The 20,910-nt window shown below is 37.1% G+C and overlaps 1 protein-coding gene across 3 annotated transcripts in view; it reads left to right on the forward strand.

Moving 5' to 3' along the window:
• The window catches only part of LOC120721420 (carbohydrate sulfotransferase 8-like), a 175,678-nt gene that overhangs the window by 53,018 nt on the left and 101,750 nt on the right, over positions 1-20,910 (forward strand). For all 3 annotated transcript variants that reach the window (XR_005693163.1, XM_040011747.1, XM_040011746.1), the window contains exon 2: positions 1,938-2,131. Coding sequence is in view for 2 of the 3 variants with exons in the window: in XM_040011747.1 (XP_039867681.1) it covers positions 1,972-2,131 (160 nt within the window). In the remaining variant the exon portion in view is untranslated. The remainder of the gene's footprint in view (positions 1-1,937; positions 2,132-20,910) is intronic.

A 20,910-nucleotide genomic window follows, 5' to 3' on the forward strand; every position in this document is an offset into this window, starting at 1 on the left:
AAAGATTTTTGTGACACAAAAAACATTCCCATCCCTTGAAACACAAATGCATCCATCTACATTCTGTGTATTTTCTCTTATTTGTATATTTGGTCATTTTTCATTCCAAGTTGATGTTTTGATGTCTTCTTTGTCACTGTTTGTTACCTTGATTATGTAGTGAGATATTATTATAAGTCCCTCTGGATTTCTGTTTCTTTTGCGTGTTTGTGCTGCATTCTTTAATTTATGTGTTTTATCATCTGTATCAACAAAAGGCAAATCTTGACAGAAATCTTTGTATATTAAAGAATTGCAGCAAACACGTGTCACAACTGGTTTTTGACACTCATTTATGGTTTTCAGTTCTGGTATCAGCACATGGTGCAATGTGAAAGTCAAGTTTTTGACATCCCTCAAATAGAGCCAATTTTGTTCTCTGCAATGGCAACACATGCTCGAGTAGTACCACAGCTCATTTGCATATTAATTTGAAGACAGATGCTACGCGGTCTTTCTGCTGTGTGAACAGACCTTAGAACAGGTCTGCGCCCATGCCAGTCCAACTGGAATTGTGTTTACTTGATTCTATCCTTACAAACAAAACACAGATTTCTTTATTTGGAAGAATTAGGTGTTCTCCATGTTGAATTTCTAAACACCATTAATTTGTCTGACTCAATTAACTTTTTTTTTTAAACTTAAATACATGAATAGGCTGGGGTTTGGGGTGTGGATAAATACCCTGGCTTATTTTGCCTTTGTGAGTCTGTAATCTAGCGGAACTTCTTATGCTGTAGATGTGCACACAGACACCCAACAATTCTGATATAAGTGCTATAATCAGGTTTAAAATTATAGGACTCTATCTTGTGTTCATTTAAACACAATATTAACCTTCATTTTCAGGCTGCATAGTGGAAAACATCACTCTGATTAGACACAAAAGTCTATGTGGACTGTTGCTGCATTCATTAAAAAAATGTTCAAGGATATTTACCAATGGGGGAAGAAGTAAGTAGATAATTTACTTTAGTAAAAAGAAAAAGCTGTCAAATAGGCCAAATGTGAATTACTGTGGAACTTGTCAGTTTTAGTTTTCAAGGTGTGCTCTTACACTAATTCCAAAGTTCCTCTGGTTATTTGGATATTTCTGAATAAACCTGTAACCAATTAGAGCAATGAAACGCGTAAAATAAGAATAAATAAATAAATAAAATGAAAATGTAAATGGACTATAGCATGCAGGGATGTAATTGTATCAAGCCCAACACACATTAGATAAATGGTTTTGATTGGCCCAGCATGGTGAAGGCCTAGTGCAAATCTGTGTGAACGGGAGGGGGCCAGATGTATTCTGCCAGAACAAATTAAACATGAGTGTTCAGATTTGTTTGGTTCCAGGCTAAAATGCACCATATAAAAGTACTCCAACACAAGGAAGCATCCTGCAAAATGCACTTGTGGGAAGCAAAAATGCAGAAAAAATGCAAACTTTAAAGAATCTGTATTATTGGTTTTTTTGTTAATCCCTTCCTTTGGTGTATTTTCATGATTATTATTTTTTTATTGACGTACTTGAACAAGACCAGCATTGTGGGGGGTTTTGGAACTGGGAGTTTAAAGAGACAGAGGCTACTGTGGGTATAGTTGCACTGGAACATATATGATAAATATTTTGGTTTTTAAGGATTAAATGTTTCAGATTTTTTCGACTCTGACAATACATTATTAACCTGTACATTGCACAATATGGACACTATTAATTATTTAACACTGATAAAACTAATAAGTTGATTGCATTTTTTTGTTTAGTAAGGGATGAGCACATTTTAAATATACAGAAATATGGTAACTAAGAGAATATATGTTATTTTCCATCAGTGTTCTTTACTGATTTAACTGCAATACTGATGCAAAGAAATGAAAATACTCACACTTTCTTTAATTTTCCTCAGAACTTATTACATTAGCATCTGACTGTGCTGCATCATGCTGTGGATGAAGTGGAAGATGGTGGTGGACTCCCTGCGTGGACGGAGAAGGAGACTGCCCTGTTCCCTCTGGTTTGTCCTGCTGTTCGCTGCTGGAGGTCTGGTTCTCTTCATCCACCAGCAGGCTCTGTCAGAGATGGTCCAGCAACAAGGCCCAGGTTAGTCTGTAGTTTCCCTAAAACAGATTTAACCAGTATGGCTTTTACGTTTACTGATATTTTCCCATTTTTAGATATTCTGATTAGCTATTAATAGTCTATGGACTGTCAAGAAAAACACTTAATTTTTGGTTGGTTTGAATCCCCTTACATCGGGCATAAAAGTAACACAATATTTCATACAAAGAACATGATAACAACTCAAACATGGTTGTAGTAGTGTGATGATGTGAGGCTGCTTTTCAGCTTCAGAAACTGAAGCCAGCTTTAGGCAGTCCTTGCCAAAGTGACTGAAAATACTCCATCCAGATAAACAGAATTGACTTCTGGATTAAGCTGGGAGAACTCACAATAATGCAGATATACACACCATGCAATCAAACTGGGAGACAGAGGCACATTCCAAATCAGAAAGTAGATTGCTTGTATGAGCTGTTATATTATTTGCTTTGGTTTCACTAAGGAGCAGGAAAAAAAAGATGGAGAGAGAAGCAGAAAAAACATTTGTTCCCCAAATAATACCTTTTTCATTCCATCTCATAGAACAAATGGTCAGTTTTCAATCCTCCTCAAGAACAAGGCTCTATATTCAATTTCTAAATGAGTTAAACCTTTATCCTTGCAAAGTGACCCAGTGCCATTGTGCTTGGCACTCAGCGTTAAGAAGATTGGGGTATAAGCAGCCATGATGGAAGAGTGTCCTAATCGCGTACAACCAAGCTGCTTCATGTTTCAGAAACAAGAGATCAGCTGCATACATATGCACAGCTATGGCTTATGCTACAGTTTCAACCAAATGAGAGTGTCAGTCACATTTTTCTACTGCTGTTGGAAAAATCTATGAATTTCATTTTAACTTTGGTATTTTTATTCGGAGACTAAAGGGTGATGTTTCACCTTATTTTGATTTCACAAAATCACTACTTTAAGAACCATGTTCCAGTTGAAATCAAAAGACATCTTTTTTTTTTAATTACCAAAGTCATTTGTGACATGTTCACAGATTTTTGATCGAAGAAAAATGATGAACCAGTCAAGGGAGCTTTTTGGAGATACAATCAACATCACCATCAGAGAGCCTCAGAGTCAGAGAAACTGTAATCCACTAAGTAGGCTATCTGCACTATCATGTGTCAACAGCACTGTGAATCATTATGAATATGAGTGGTGTCACACTCCACAGCAATAAGAGCCACTTAGCCAGAGTGGAATCTCTCCAACCCTCTAATATTCCCCTGATTGTCAGATGCTTTCAGGCACGGTGTCAGGTGGAAAAAACGGGCATTTGCAATGACAAGCAGGACACACACGGAAGCACACATGCAAGACAAACATTCACATTATGTAGAAACACAAAAACTATGACAGCCAGTACTCAATATTCATGAGAAATATCTAACCAAGACCCATAAGAGCTTGTAATGATTACAAGAACCAGATGCTTTGTGAAATCTGGTATGAAACTGTGTTGGAGGTGGACCATTACTTTAAAGGAACAATGTTTTTCAACAAAAGCACCACACAGTTTGAGGAGAATTTTTTTTTCTAAACTGACAAAAAAACAAAAACGTCCATACTATGCAATGTATACTCTCTATATAAAACTATATATGAATTTTAGTAATATTATTATATTATATTATTATTTCTAATGTGTCATTTTATTTTAGCCATGTTGCCAATCTGAGACATGATTTCATTCTTTCCTTTAAATTAGTACCCTGGACAGGTTATCACTCTATTGCAGGGCTAACACAGGCAGACGGACCACCATTTAGGCTCACGTTCACACCTATGGCCGATTTAGAATTGCCAGTTTACCTAACACTTGCATGTCTCTGGACTGTGGAAGAAAGTTAGAGTAATCAAAGTGATTCCACGTGGATACCATGAAACATGTAATTTGAAACCAGGACCTTTAGCTGTGAGACAAAGCTGCTAACTGCTTGTGAGGTAGCATAACATGAGCAGCATGGAAAGTGATAGGAAGACAGCAGCTGCAGACTGTTCAGGTTTCTTTTAAGTGTTCTTTAGTTTGTGGCGTGGCCTTTCAACAATTGTTTCATAAAACATAAGAACCTGGTAGTCAAACTCTCACCTGCTTTATATAGAATTCCACTCACACCTGGACCTCATTAACCTCTACCATTGGGAAAACAGGGTAGACTAAATAACACAGTCTAGACAAAGAAACCAGAATAAAATAATTTTTCCACTTAATAAACTCATTCACCCAGCTAAACGGTTTGAAAAGTCAATCTCTTCACTTAATCTGACTCATGAGGTTATTTTAAATTAAATAAACTATTTTACACAAAAGAAACACCTTCATTTGGTTACACCCAATTGACATGATCAATGACATCATATCCTATAAAATCAGGAAGTACTGGGGCGGCCCTTCCCATATACCTGTTTTACACATAGGACCTGCTCAAAGGAACACACATTGGTAAGTATAACCAAACTACATAAACAAATGAAAGATTCAAATCAATTAATGATGAAGTGACATTTAGCTTTAAGAACATTTGCACAGATGAAATGAATATACCCAATGCTACCACAAACAGACCCGGGATAGTGTGTAGAGCCAAGGTTACATATGCTGTGTTTACATTAAAGCATTATGATAGACTATACGATAACAGAACACAAAATTACAATATATGCAAGTGACAAATGGTAAATGAATTCAGTCTTAGCCACTTTGTCACACTGCTCCAAAGTTTAAATATTTTAAATTGTAGATATTTAGAGTTACTGTTAATTTTTATAAACTTGAGTAAAATAACTATTCATTTGAAATTTTAGAAGAATTTTGAAACTGATTATTCATAAATTTAGCATAACGACATAAAGAAATGGAATGACATGTAGAATACACCAAAACGGAAAAAGGCAATTCTAGATAGCTATACAGTAGAATAAAAAAATAATTCTTAAGAAATAGAAACTCTAAGCAATACTAAGTACTGACTTAAAAATTTAGATATGCAGCAATTTTGCCATTACCTTATGAATTTGGAGGTCACACAGCAAAAACAATTTCTTCAGTCTGACGTAGTTGGGCAGCAACTAAATCAAACTAGGCTAAGGAAAAAGGTTGCAACTTCACAGTTACACCTATCAAATGTCAGTGCATATGTTTTTAAACTGATGATTATGTACTGGGGAACAAAAGTGTCATTTTGGGATCTATGATTAAATAAAGAGGTGAAGTACTGGTGTGGTGCAGTACAGGTGGGTGGGGGTAACATATTAAAGCTAAGAAGTCACTAATAACCAAGGAAGGTATGAAGTATATTCCAGCGTCCTTCTATGCCAGAATGATTAAATACATAATGGCTAATATGTATGTACGTGTAAATGTGTTGTAATGTCTGTTTAAATGCTTTCCCGTGATTATTTTCATGTTGGCTTGAAATAAAATATCTCCCTCTGCTGGTACTGCAGCTTACTGCAACTTCTGCCTGCATAACCATTTCAAACTTCGGAGAGGCAAAGCTAGAAGTAGGCATGGTGGAGTGGCGTTTCTATTACATGCTCTGCCATGATACTGGGTTGCTCTATATGTAAAATGGAATATAGTAAAGATGAGGTACTCTAAAGTTAGAAGACACAAACGAGGCTGAGCTCCATATCCGCACACAGTACTATGACGTTACTACAAAATAGAAGGTTTGAAGTAAAAGGCTTCCAACATGAACAATTAAAGAAGGTGGAGGCTACGAGCTTCCTCAAGTGAGTCAATGCTAATAGGTGGCAGCAGCATGTCCTTAATGAGTTCTCTCTTTTGATTAGTAGCCATCTTTTCAAACCAGTAGTGTATGTCTTATGATTCGTTTTGCAGCCTAAGCACATCCTTTTATCTCTTCTACTGTATCACTACTTGGAATTGAAGTAAGAATTTCACTTTACTAAATCATGCATGAGAGACTGTGTGCTGTATACAGAACACAGTGGCTACACAGTGTTCCCAGCCCCCTCGCTAAAGCACAATAAGCAAGCAGTATCTTTGCCTTAAGCTATGGTGCTTCACCCGAGCAGAAGCTCATATCTAATAGAGCAGAGTTATAATACATTGGGTGTCAGCTTTTATCTGCCACCCCCTCCTTCTCCACCTCTTTATTTGGCTCACACTGTACTTAGGAGCTTTGTATCCCATGGTTTAGATGGCCTGCACAATGGTAGCTGAGAAAACTGCTCTTTAAATGGCCACAGTCATCTCCTGAACACTCTGAAGTAATTGTTTAAGGACAATTGGAGGAACAGCAGCCAGTTTTACAGGGAGAACAGACACCTGAAGAGGTTGCAGTTCAGATAAATTGTCTGCACAAAGTTACACCTCTAGGCATTTTTCCAATGAGTCTGACTCCAGCTGCTTCAGGGAGTGGAAGGTTGTCCTATGTTTCACCTCGAGAACCCCAACACAGAGCAATCCACAGATGGAGAAGTAGAGCATCAGCTGCTGCTTGGTTGCTTGTGTATTTATTGGTAAGCAAGTGGCTAAATCTCAGTTTAATTGATAGTAACATGCTATATGCTAATGTTATTTTTTTTTTTATAAAAAAAAAACTTAACCTTAAAACACTTAAAATCTGCAACTAAAAGATTGCTTTTATGACTTTTTTTCTGAGAGGAAAAATTGAAGATTTTAAGGGTCCATTTCTGAACTTAACTGAGTAATGACCATTTACTGGGTGGCTAGGATGGATGTTAAAAACATCTTTTAGTAGAGAAGATATCATCACTACCTTTGATCTTGTTTCATAGTGACTGGCTGATGTTTACTGTAACGGTGGAGTGGGATGCTGGTAAAGGCCAAGGTCTGAAAATGTCAGTCTCTACCAACTGCCTTTCAATGAATGAAGTTTAAAAAAAACACCTCTTTCCTTTGAATGCCATGATAAATTTAAGCCCAGCCCTGACAACAAAGGAGACAACTAGAGGTGTTTTTTTTATACATACATACACGCACACACACATATATATACACACAATACATATACAATATTCTTCTACAACATATTATAAATATTGTCATAAATATTAGGCAGCATGCACACAATACAAATGCATGCAGTTTGAAAAAAACAGAAAGGTAATACATAAAATGTGAGAACATCTTCAGATGGGAATAGTTTTTTATAATCATGTAAAGTGTATTTTGAAACACTATGACTTTCTACAGTAAATAAAAGCAAGGAAAAAATTAATTTGCCTTGGCCATCCCTCTATGTTTATCCACATGGACCTTGCCAGGAACTGGGCATATTGTTTCACGCTTCAAGGAAAAACTTGATCTCTCTGTCAGAGTCCCAGTAATCCCCTAAGCCTTTTCTGTTTGCATAGTCCAATTTAGCTGTCTCTTAATGTAATTAAATTGTGCTGATGACCCTAGGTGCAGAGGAACTGTACTGTGCTTGTAAGCAAATCCACCACAGGATGGAAAATCGCACTGTTATATTATTCCATTTTTCCATTATTTGATGCATGTGTGCAAAGCTCCTTTAAATAAGTCTGTTTGTGTTGTGTTGGCACAATCCCCTCCATTCCTCCCAAAGCAGGAAGATTGAAAAGCATTGGAAAGCAATACTTGGCAAAGCCAACATCACAGTACTTCTGAACAACCTTAAGTATAAAATTTCCAATAAAACAGAGTGCATTCTGTCTCATGAGCAACTATGAAAACACGCCTTAATTGAAATGATGTAGAAGTGCTAACCTGCTTAGTGCTAGGATCACATGACATCTGGCATTAGGCATGTGTGGATATCCTGGAAACTATTTCAGCAACTGATTTCCTGCAATCAGTTCTTCCTTTTGCTGTCCACCTCAGGGAATGGAGGAAACCTTATTGGGGGCCTTTGGGATGCCCTGAAAGGGGAAAAAGAGACTATTTTAAAGCATGGGTATCAGGTGCCTGAATCACCATTTCACTAGCGTCTTCCAGACCTAGGTCATGTCTATTGGATTTGAAATGGAGCTGCTCAGAGGCAACTGCAAGGTCATGTGGTTTTCCATTAACATTAATGCCCAGTGTTATGCCATGGGAGCCTTGCAGTATAATCTGTTTACCCTGCCATCTGATCCTGCTCACCAGTGGCTTCACTATTTCAGTCTGTACAAATAGATTTGATATTATTTTTTGCATTCCTGCTCTAACAGAGGTCAGTGTAAAATAAATAAATAAATAAATAATCATATCTCACTTTAATGATTGTAGCGCATGTATGCATAAATGTTTTTATGTACCCTATCTCCTCTTTAATGAAGGCCTAGTCTCATCAAAACTGTGCACAAACATCAAGCATACAGTGATTGTTAAGATCTGATTTATTTTTTTTTAGATTTATTATAAATCCAAATTCTTTGTTGATATTTAAATGTGGTAGTACTATCACTGCGTTGTTTGTTTTTTTAACATGTCACATTCAACATATGACGTCCATATATAAGTTAACGGTCAGCAAAATTTCTGTCCACAATGGAATTTAGTTTGAGTCACAACTAAATACAAAATGAAGATAGTGCTATCGGCCTGACAAAAACCTAGTAAATATAGTTGTAAATATAAATTAAATAATAAATAAACATTACTGTAGAGTTCTCTGTTGAACTCTTCTTCACTCTTCAAAGTAAAAAAACCAAAAAAAACCACAAAAACAAATTTAAAACAGCTGATGCTGTGCTATCCAGAAAAGCCATGAAAAATGAAACACAAACCCAAAGGAAATTGAGAGCGGAAACAAGCAAATAAGGGAGAGGATGTTGATTGAAATAAAAAAAAAGAAGAAAAACATATGCTGTGATCTTTCTTTCAGCTCAGCGGAGTTGAGGATGCATCTTTTGAGCCACTGACAAGCAAACAGGGTTAGAGTCCCTGCTGAGCAGAAGAGCATGGCTTGGCCATCCTGCTGTTGGTGGTGGGGCTTTCAGGTTGCCCTTTTCCATAATACCACGCTGGGTAACATTATGAACTCCAAAGGAAATAAAACAGAATGACGCTGAGTGCCAGGTGGATCCAACAGAGAGGCTCATTTTTGAAAATTTCTTTGAAGACAGTAATCACAGATGTTCCCTCTTGATGCTGTCAGTCTTCCTCAAGCTATGTCACACCAAAAACCGAGGCTGTCTCTGTGACTGTGTTGTAAAATGTGGCATAATGGAATAATTGGGAGAATTTCCTACCAAACACTGGTTGGGATTATTGTTTTCTGTTCATTTTGGTTTTGTTTGTTTGTTTGTTTTTTAATGTGTGTGATGTAGGTCACACCTATGTGGATGTGATTTACTCTAATCCAGCTGCCAGCTATTTGGAGTTGAGTACTTGGAGGAGATGATTAGAGTGTTCGAAGCCCTTCTCTGTGTAGGAGAGAGAAAGTTGGAAACCTGTGTGTGGGGAGAGGATGCAAGTTGGCTGTGGAGCACAGGAGAAGCGGGGTGAAGGTGGTTTAAATAGGAGACCTCAGTTGTATTGAGAAAAGCACACCTTTGAAGAAAATAGTTTTTTACCTGGCTGGTTCTTTTTTGTTAATAATCTGTTTTATTGGAAGGATGATTCATTTTTAATTATCAAAAATTCACACATATATATATATATATATATGGGGATATGTTTTTAAAGGACTGGACTGGAAACTGCCTGTAGGAACCTCTGTGCTAGAGGTGTCTGAAGAGGGAAAGTCTACTGTGCAATTAGGAGGTGGCAATCGTAATGGTGGAAGCAGCTGGGAGTTGTAATAGAAGTGATTGAGAGACTAAGAGTTGCACTCCCAGACCAAAGCATGGAAACTCATGCAAGGTCCATTAAGTTGGATGGAAACTCTTTCTTAGAGTTTCCATCCAACTTCGAATCAATATGATTGCTTATACCTCTGATTGACCCCTCCTTTTTTTTTTTGATAATAACCGGGCTGATAACTCTTTGTCTTTAACAATGGAGCTGCAAGCCAGAATTACACTCCAATCCCACTTGTTCACTTTGAGAAAAGAAAAAAAAAAGTTGTTGCGTATCCTATTTTTACTGTGAGTGTGGTGATTTTCTCCTGGTCGCTTACAAAACTTACTTTCTTCTTATCCCAAAGTAGTTTTTGCTCACTTTTTCACAACTCAACGCGAAAGGATTGTTTTCAGTAAGACAGTTGCATATTTCTGATGAATTAATTTCATCAGTAAGCATTGGTGTGATGCATAAGCTTCAGCTTGTCTTCACTGCTATAACATATCGGAAAAGCAGAAAACCATGTCTAAAGCTTTAAAATATGCTTTAAAATTTGAGCTTTATAGACATATTCCATAAGGAAGAGACATACAAAGATAAAGTGGGGGGAGACAGAGGTTATATAACTACTGCTCTCACCAAGGAGACATTTTGTTACATGAAAAGCAAAGCAGTAATAATAAATGCTCAAATGTTCAAAGTTGTTGAACTTATCATTTGCTTAGTAAGGGAAGATTATGAAAGATTAGATTATTTTTAGCCCAGCAAATATGCATATTTTATTATTCTGTTAAATAGGTCAATTGATAATATGTAAGTGTTATTGATTCTCTATTAAACATGACAACAGGACATCTAAAGATTAGATCTGTTATTTAAAGTTATAATCTGTTTCTATGCAATGTCCAAAAAACAAAACATTTTTTCCATTTTCACAGATTAATTATTTTTGATGCAAAAACACTAAGTCCCAAAAATAAGGTTTATCTTGAATTGAATGGGCTTCAATGGGAATGTTTGTCGTGAATGTTTGTTGGTTAAACATGATGTAGTAGTAGCAATAATAATGATAATGATAATAATAATAATGATAATAAGTGCAAAATGTGACATTTTTGCCAAAAACAGAGATTAAAGAGAAGAAAAGCTTCCACTCAACACTTAGTCTGTATGAGCTATATTATTGTACACGAAACATACCATTCTCCTCCCCCATTATAGTCATGGATATTATTCTGGGAGGGATTCCACATGATTGTTCCCAGAGGACAAGCCCTGTCTGAGGAGCACTGATCCATCCCTGCAGACTGAAGCCAGCGTACCCATTATCAAATCAGACTTGAACCTATCCCCTGTCAGCCAGGGAGACATGTTGAATGGATATCATTGTGCACTGCTGAGGCTTCCATCACTGTAATCCCTCTACAAAGTGCAGGCACTCTTAGAGAAAAATGAAAAGACTGGAGGAGAGAGTGGCCTATTCACCATGTGTGTCACTGCAGAGGGCACAAGGAGGGAAGTCAGTGGATTCAGTGGCCTGAGCTGGTGACTCCTCAGCCCTCCCCCAGCCAGAAAAGAACAAAAGATTAAGCCCTCCTGCTATCCAAAGTGATAACAAGCTGTCAACTTCTAAAATGTAATCTGCTGACTCTGGGAGGAAGTGGTGGTGTCAGTGGAGTGGGCTGCCAGCTGATGCTTATCTTCTGAATGGCATGCCATTGATGGAGAGAGCTGTGGCCCGGCTGGCAGACACATAAAAGCCACCTCTGTCTGCTTCCAAACAAAGAGGTCTGCACGAGCAAAGGAATCCATAGTGAGTCAATTTTCGACATATTTATATACACATATCCCCTCCAGACCTCTTCTTGATTTGTGATTTGGGGCACAAAGGAAAGGTGATGAGAAAGATAAATGACATGGATAGAAGCCAATAGATTGGGGATAATAAGGAATTGCCCCCGACAATGCTGACAAGTGATGGGAGGCTCCCCTCTGTTAACTTGTCTCTTGAGCTCTTCCACTCAGTCTGGGCACAGATTGTTAAATGTAAAAGCCATCTTGCTGCCAACGCCAAGTCCTAATGCATACTTCAGTGGGCAGTGAGGCTGCGATATGGGAGCTGTCACCAGACTGAAGCCACTGAATCAATCCAAACTGGGCATTGTCCAGACTTTTAACAAGGGGATTGCCATACAGCTAATTGCCTGCACCTAGTGTATCTTTCTGTCTCTTATCAACCTCATGCCCCTACACCCCCACTCTGTTTGTTTCTCCCAAATGCTACAACTCCAAAATTGCTTTTAAATGACCCAACTGAGCTGCCAGATGGCTAATAAAACATGCACAGCCATCTTTGATCATATTAGCTATTAATATTGACAAGCCAGATTTTTTATGTCAGATTTGTGTAGGGGTTGTATCTCTAATAGGGTAAAGAATCTGATTTTCTGGTCCATACAAAAAGCCACTTGCAATCTCAGTAGATATGGCAGAGAGACGGAATTAGTCACAGAGGAGCTATTTCAGGCTGTTTACAATGTGATTTCAAACCAGTACTGGGTGGGGGGTCTCTTGTGGATTTGAGGCTATTGATCTCTGAGCACCAGTCATATGACAAGAAATAGATCCTCTTGGTTGTTTTCTGTACAGCTGAATGAGAAAGAAATGACTTTGACCTGGTGCTATTTCAGATACATTGGAGTCACTCTGTATGTGTTGGTGTTGTTGCAGTGCTTGAGAATGAACCTGAAGATTTAGTTGATGGATCTAAATCCATCAACTAAATCTAAGTTGAGCATACATATAGGAAACTATAAGTAACAAATGGGGTTTTTTTTTTCTTTTTTGTCCAATTTAGCAGATTACACTCTATTTAAACAAGGCTTTGCTCTAAGGCACAGAGGTGTTTTGGGTAAAATGCTAAATTAAACATGCTAGCATGGCCAGAGTTGCCATAATCGCACATTGTATAATGTCTAGCATTTTCCATTTACCAAACTGTTTTAGTTTGTGTAAATGGCATGTTACTAAAAACAAGCTGCAATGAAAGTTGTCATAAACCCAAGCATTGGAAGAATTTGTGGCACTAGATTAAAATCAGTATTGGGGAAAATCAGTATTGCAAAGTATATGGGCCAAATATGACTAGATTCCCCACAGGCCTTTTGCAGCATCTGAAAGCCATGAATAACTTATTTTAAGTTGGTCTGACATTAGTCCCTCTATTCAGGACATTTCCATCACTTGAAAAATGATTCTGACACTGTCATATTAGTGTTATGAATCATGGTGGAGAGTGGTCCCTTACTAACACAGTACGTACTATTAGAAAGTGTTGTCTTGAGATTTCATCCAGAAATCACTTTTGCTGATCAAACAGTGACAGTAGTTGGCAAATATCAAACACGATGAGCTTGGCCTTGGACAAAAAGTCAATTTCCTGCCTTGTGGCTGGGTTACTGGACAGGTAATAAGTGTGTTTGAGCCAATGTGTAATTAAAGTAAATCCAGTGGGACACAAAAAAGATAATGATATTGACTGAAGATCCTGTTATTTGTCGTGCTCAATTATTTTTACACTGATGTGTAAGGTAGTAAATTTACAGTGCAGCAATGCTTATTCCAGATTTTAATTTAATAACAGCCACAAAAGCTAAAATTCTTTCCAATCCCTGGTGAAATATAAGAAAATATAAGAAAATATTTTTATTTAATACAACCATGTATTCAAAAACAACTTTGGATACTTTGTAAATGTAAATTAGAAATGAATGCAGTTATTTTCAAATCACATAAACCCTATTTTCAGCTGAAAATAGTAAGTACTTAATTATAAATAAATTGTAAAGTTGATGCATAAACTACTAATAACAAATCTCAGAATGCTGTGGCAACAATCTGAAAACATAAGTTTTAAAAGGTAACAATAGTAAGGTATTTACTAACAAACATGATTGTTTCTATTGTCAGATCGTGATTTTTAATTTAGCTGAAATGCTGTTATTTCCATGATTGCTCTCACATTTTAGCCCCTGTTTTGTCAGGTTTAGGAAATTTTTGTATTCATTCATTCATTCATTTAAATTGCCAGCCTTTGGAATCGTGTGCATGTAAAAACTCAAAAAGGTACTCAGACAGTAGAGTAGACTACATCGCATTGCCAGCGACACAATGCAGTAAGACCTTGTGTTTATTTCACATACTAACCACTTATAGTTTATTGAATGCAGTCCACTGATCTTCATGGCAAAAGAAGATTGGCAGTGTTGTCTCCAAAATAAATTATTCAGGAACAACTCTGCAATCAGGTAACATACAGTATGTTTTATCTGCGTTATTTCCCTCTGGATAGGCAACATACCCAGTGGGGCACTGTATTTCAAATACAGCTATTACATGGTGCTGTGCATCTTCCCACCTTATCTCAACTCCAAAGCTTTGTCCTTTTTAGCTAATGGCCTTCAGCAACTCAATGAGAGGCCATTAATGTCAATTCTGAGGATGCATCACAACAATCTAAACCTCATTTCTGACTCTATTACTGTCAGATGATGAACACATCTGTGATGAGGAGAGTTTTGTGAAATGAAAAATTAGTGCCCATCTTGCCATTGACAGCCTTTATTCTAGAAGCTATTCAATGTTTTCATGCTTGACATATAAATAAACCCCCTAATTTTGTTTTCAAGTAAGGAAAAATGACCTGAAAATTGCACCTATCATAGTTTTCTTCCAGAATATATGACAACCTTCTTAAGACTGTCATTATTTGAGAATATTATATTTTGACATTAAGGGAATTAAGAACTTTTGTCCTTGGGTTTATTTATTTTTCTATTTTTTTCTGTTGCCCCTTTTCTTTTATTTGTCTTATTCTGCCTTTTATACTAGGACCTTTTAGCGCAGACTTCACAGAAAATTGAAAGGCTTTCAGGCGACTGCCAGGCAGTTTGCAGCCTGTTTTCCTGAGTCAGAACCATTTTTGCTCATTGTGTTTTACTGCATTAGACTGAGCCCATAACAGGTGCAGGCCATTAAATTACATGAAGACAAATTGAGCTGTTCACTACCCATTTCCAATTTTCTCAGAGGTTGGCACAAAAGGGAATTAGACATAGATCCCCCTATATTTATTTCGTGATATCTCTGTGAGTCTTTGAGGTATTTTGTCTTCCTGCACCATAAAAACACAGCACTGCTTGTTTTATGAGAAGTGACTAAGGTTACACAGAGGCTAAGGGAGTTAACCTCCATATATACAGTAAGACTGCCTTTGATTTCCAATTGCTGCTCAATGATCATAGATGAGTTTGTCCACCTGCACTAGAAATGATGCACTTACCCCCACTATACTGTACTGTATGCCTCACTGGTCCTTCGGCTTATTGGTGCAGAAAATAGGACCCCACCTTTCACACCCACTTCTATTGATTATGAATCAGACTGTATTTCATCACAGAATATTTCCTCATTTTTTGCCAACTTCATTGTGGGTGTTTATGTGCAAAGAGGATTCCAGTGGTTCCATACAAAATTGCAATAGCACTGTTAAGAAATAAGCCCACTTCAATGGAAGGATTTGCAGAGCCCACTCAGAGGTAGGAGGGAGCCTTTCAAAGCCACCCTTTTTCTAAGGCTGTTTAGTGTACTCCACACTGAGACTGGCACTACTCAGCATGTTTCCTCTCAGCTTTCTGCCAGCAGAACCAATACCATATTTAAAAAACTTAATGCTCCACCAAAGACCTGTCAAAGCCAGCTGTGTCTTTATATGTGTTGTTTATTATTTATTATTTATTAAAATCTTGTTGAAGACATTCTTACCTTTTATTATAAGTTTTCGTTATTTACTGGCAATGTTTAAACGTCAAAATGAGTGTTTTCTAGATTCAAAAGTCAAGAATTAAAATTTTGCTGAAGAAAGAGACAGTGACCTCTGAACTTGTGCCTGTAATCTGCTGGGGCCTCTCTTTTAGTTTCAGGGTTACAGCTTCTGATGCTCCTATTAACACTGGTACCACTTTGAACTTTTCTTTTCACATCTGCTCCAATTGTTCCTTAAGCCTCTGGCACTTCTGTTTTCTAATGCGCCTGATGTTGCAGTCTGCTGGGATTGTTTCATCTATCACATCTGGGGTTTTCTGCTTTTCTCACTCGCTCTCTCTCCCTCTCTCTTAATATATATATGTGTGTGTGTGTGTGTGTGTATGTGTATATATGTATGTATGTATGTATGTATGTATGTATATATATATATATATATATATATATATATATATATATATATATATATACACACACAATAAACAAATCAATATATGCTTAAACCCCACAAAGACATTGTCAGCTCTGTTTCGCCAAAAATGGTATGACTGACCCTTAAATGGCAACTCTATCAACTCTGTGGCAATCCTCCTCCTAGCAGAGTCACAGAGGGAAGTGAGGCAGCATTAATTATGAGCCTCCAAGCTCGAGGGGACAGTTAATCTTTGTCATTTTGTTCCTGGAGACATTTGGATCTGCCACCAAAATTGCCGCCAGGTCACAGCTCATGACCCTTAACTAAAAATAAGAATTCTACTCACGTTAATGGAAGAAACCTATTCTGTTTTTTTTTTCCAACACATCCCCTCATGGGTGTTTTAGTTCATGCAGTAAACTCTTCTCTGCCTGAAAAGTTTCCATGAACTGAAGAGAAAAGTTACAATTACCATGTCAAGAAAAGTTTGTATATTTTGCAACATGCTGTTAAATAAAATAAAAATAAATAAATAAAACTATGAAATGTTAACTTATGGAAACCTTTATTTAAGTAACAGAAGTAAATGTTTTACTGACTAGCTTAAGTGTATACTGCTCAAAAAATACAAAAGAACACAAGAATGTGTTTTAGTAGTAAGGATTATGCATCTTATGATGGAAATGAAAGATACATTCAAGGACACCCTAAAAGTCAAAGTGAAAGAATTATTTGTCCATGTAATCAATTTTACCAAAATTACATTGCAGTAACTCAAAATGGTAATCAGCAGTTTGTATGGCCCCCACATAATTGCATGTGTGACAATGTTGGGGCACCCTAATCAGATAACAGATGGTCTTGTGAGGGATCTCTTCCCAGATCTGGACCAGGGCATTCATTCCGATATCTAATGGTAGTCAGGGTGCTGTTGCCTAGCCTGTTAGTTCTCGATGGATATGCGTCTCCAGAAAATCACTGGCCCACCACCAAATGGGCCATGCTGACTGATGATACAGGCAGAAAAATGTTCTCCACAACTTCTCTAGACCCCTTCACATGTGTCACACGTGAAGCTTCAAAAAATATAAATCATTAAAATTGCTCAAAATATCCAAATTTTCTGGAAAATAGTTTTATAGCAAAGATATTTTTTCTTAAAGTTTAAACTCAACAACTGAACTATGCTTACAATAAATCTAGATAACAGGAATGACAGGATAACTGGATATCAGTTAGCTAGTTTAATGTATTTTATTTTATGTTGTTAAAAGCCACATATTGTTAAGCTGATTTACAATTATCCAGTTGCTATTTTATTTTTACATTTTAGACAACATTATAAATATTTTCTTTGTACATATAATTTGTGTATAAGCTGTTTCCTATCTAATTATAGTTTCCTTGCTGAAATTGTTCAGGCACTGCAATTAAATTGTCAGCTACTTGGAAAAAATAAGTCTTTCACTTATGGTGCCACAGTAGCACATTGATGTTAGTGGGAACCATCATAACTCAGGTGTAAAGGGCTGATTGATTCTTGCAGGCAACAAAGCACTGCAGAAAAAAGCAGGGGAGGACTCAGTGAGGCAACAATTTGACAGAATTGGGGCATCGCCTCGATTATACCTTCTCAGTGCCCTTTTGTGTGTGTTTAATATCTTTGGAACAAGACAGCAATAAAAACGATCATGATAGTAAAAACAGCCTTTTTTTTAAGTTGCTCCTTCAAAGTCCATCTATTCACATGAGACAGACCCTCATGGGTGCATGCATACATTGTCCCTATACTGACAGCAGGCTGAGGACACAAATGCTTACTTTTAACAACCTAAGCGCCACTGCTGTCTCCAGGGTCATGGGCACAGGTGTAGGAAATATAAAGAGGAGATTTCAGAGCTGCTTAAGCTGTTAATTCTGTTAATGTCCTCACACAGGTTATATTAAAATGCACACCCTGTTTGCCTTTCATCTGCTTTTTACCAAGTGCAGAATCTTTTGCCGTGACAACGTGCTGCACCTTCAAGATGTTGAATAGTGCTCTCAAGAGAATATGCCACATAGCAGACAGGCAAAGAGAAGAAGGAAACTCTGACTTGAGCTCCTATAAAGATTAATGAGGCTCCGGTTGTCGATGTCATTTTTAGGCCATCTCTGCATGGAAACGAGCGTGGGATGTTTGAGAAAAGAAACCTGCTGTGCAGCATCTCCTGGTTTGAGCTCTGTCCTTCTTATCTTGAAAAGACAAAGATGGGTTGGAAGAGATGCAGATTCTGATGTTGGCAATCAGTGTGTCTATCTGCTATCTGAGGATGCATGTGGCGGGGTTGTAGGGAGGCAATGTGTGCTGTTGGGAAGGATCATCAGCTTCATTTATGTAATCAAATCTTACTCGACCCAGGAAAACCCCAACAGCTGCTCCATCTGGACTCCTCGCTTCTGCCACTAACATTTCCACAGTTACACCTGAGGTGGAGCATAGTGAGCTTTCTGTGACGCTGACAAGAACAGACAGCACATGAGGAATACAATAGTGGATGACCAACTATCTTTTCTGCTTCAGTCTCTTAAATGTATTTGTTGGTAGCCCAATGTGCTGTAAAATAGTGCCATTTTTCATAGATATTTATAGGCTACATCTTGACTGATTTTCCACCTGTAACTCTTCCCCCAAAAATAGTAAGTTTACTTATCTGCCACCTGTATTATTGAAATTTCCTGGCGATCATCTGTTCAGGACTCACTAAGACCAAGAAATAAAACATTAGTAACGTGAGATGATTAGTGATGAACAATGCCACAGGACATGTTTTTGATACACATAAATTTACACATCCATTTATCAGTATCAGACAGTCTGCAACATTTGAGGCTCTGTAGATGTCACTAAGAGATACAACTGTTTGTCACTGGCATAGCAGTGGAAACAAATGTTATATTTCTCTATAATCTCCCAGTATAGACCCGTGAGGAACTCCTCAGAGTAAGGACAGCCATGGTCACTAATAGAAGTACAAATTTTCAGTTGTACTCAATAAGATATAATCCATTCCAAAGTCTTTCCAGATATACCAACCCAGTGCCGCAATTTCTAAATCAAATTTTTCTGCACTACTGTAATTCTTAAAATATAATTTGCTACCCGAATAAGCACAGACTCAACTGTGATGCTGCCTAAAACCTGACTTAAAATTTTAAAATATGTTGTTTTGACTTAATGCTTCTAGAAGCTGTATCTAGGCCGTCTTTCCAAAAGCTTTGCTATAAAATGTAACTTTGAAATTGGTTTTTACTTGTTGCAATGTTGATAGATCAACAACAGATAAGTGATTACACACAGACTGCCTTTAAATATACTGGAAGATAGCCAGAGGATAGTCAATTATTATCCTCATAATAATATAATTTCAGTTACTGAACACAACCAAGATCCAGGTTGCTTAACCTTTGCCTTTTGTTTATTTGTAATAAGTAGTTCCAGCTGGCTGGCTGGTTTGTTGGTCATGTTGTCACAGCCTTATTTTTTTTAAAAAATTAACACAGTTTTGGTGTTCTGTTATCACTAAAGGTGTCCCATGTTTCCTTGCATTGTCAACCCAGAGATGATAATGTATTTTATTATTAGCATTAGTATTATTCATGGATTGTTTTTCTTTTTCTTTTAAGCTAAGGCTTAAATCACTCTTCCTACTACACCGAGAATGAAATTTAATCATGCAAACATCTATACAAAAAATACACATTTCTGTGAATATCCTCATGGCTCACTGTATTCAAGAAGAATGATGCCGTGGATAATAAGTGATTATAAATTCCTTACTTTGTATTCTAAGGTTTGAAGAGGAAATGCAAAACAAAAATAGGCACTTTTCTTGCACCTCAATAAATTGACACTATGTTGAAAGAAAGTATTTAAGTTAGTTCCGTCTTCAGTGCAGACTGGCCTTATTTGAAGTGACTCTGTGCCAATCACAGATCACAAAGATAATTACCATGGCTAAATATGAACAGCTGATTAGGTAGACTTTTTATGGTTTACACTACCTTTAATACACGGGTGGGAAAGGCTCAATTGTGTGTCTTGTACTTAGGGGGGGAAATGCCTGAAGAAACTGAGTAATTATTTGTCAAAGTTATTATCAGAGTAAATCAGCTGACACTTTTCCAGCTGTCAGAATAAATGGTGTTGCAGAGATTTATTTTTGTTCCAAACTACACTGTTTATTTCATCAAAGCATGACAAAAGGTTCCATTAATTACAATAGAAACAAATTACAGTCTCTTTGTAATATACAGTAATTGCTTTTTCCAAAGTCTTTTAAATTTGTTGCTAACAACGTAGCTCAAAATTAATGAAGGCAAAACATGTGAAATATATTTCATCAACTCACTGAGCTTTACCTCAATCTATTCATCATTGTCCGCAGGGAGGCAAACTTGACTACAACAGAACAGATTTCGATATTCTGACTCCTCTGATTCAATGTAAAGCCAAAACATAATAACTGCGAGAAAAATCTTTTTTGGCCAAATTTTTTTTTTGTCCAAATTTGATACAGTTACTAAGACATGACATCTAGAACTGACAGTTAACATTATATACTAGTTAATTTTCAGTGATATGTAATAGTCATGTTGCAACTGTTATGGAAACTGTCTCTTCATTAATCCATCCATTTTCTTAATCACTTACCTAACTTATGGTCGTGGAGGGCCTAGAGCCTTTCCCAGCTATCAGACCCCAGTCCATCAAAAGCTTCCCACAATGAGATAAACCACACATGCCCACATAGACCCTCATAGTCTTTCAAATCA

The sequence above is a fragment of the Simochromis diagramma genome, unplaced genomic scaffold, assembly GCF_900408965.1.
Source record: "Simochromis diagramma unplaced genomic scaffold, fSimDia1.1 OVJJ01000603.1, whole genome shotgun sequence".
Classification (NCBI taxonomy): Eukaryota; Metazoa; Chordata; class Actinopteri; order Cichliformes; family Cichlidae; genus Simochromis; species Simochromis diagramma.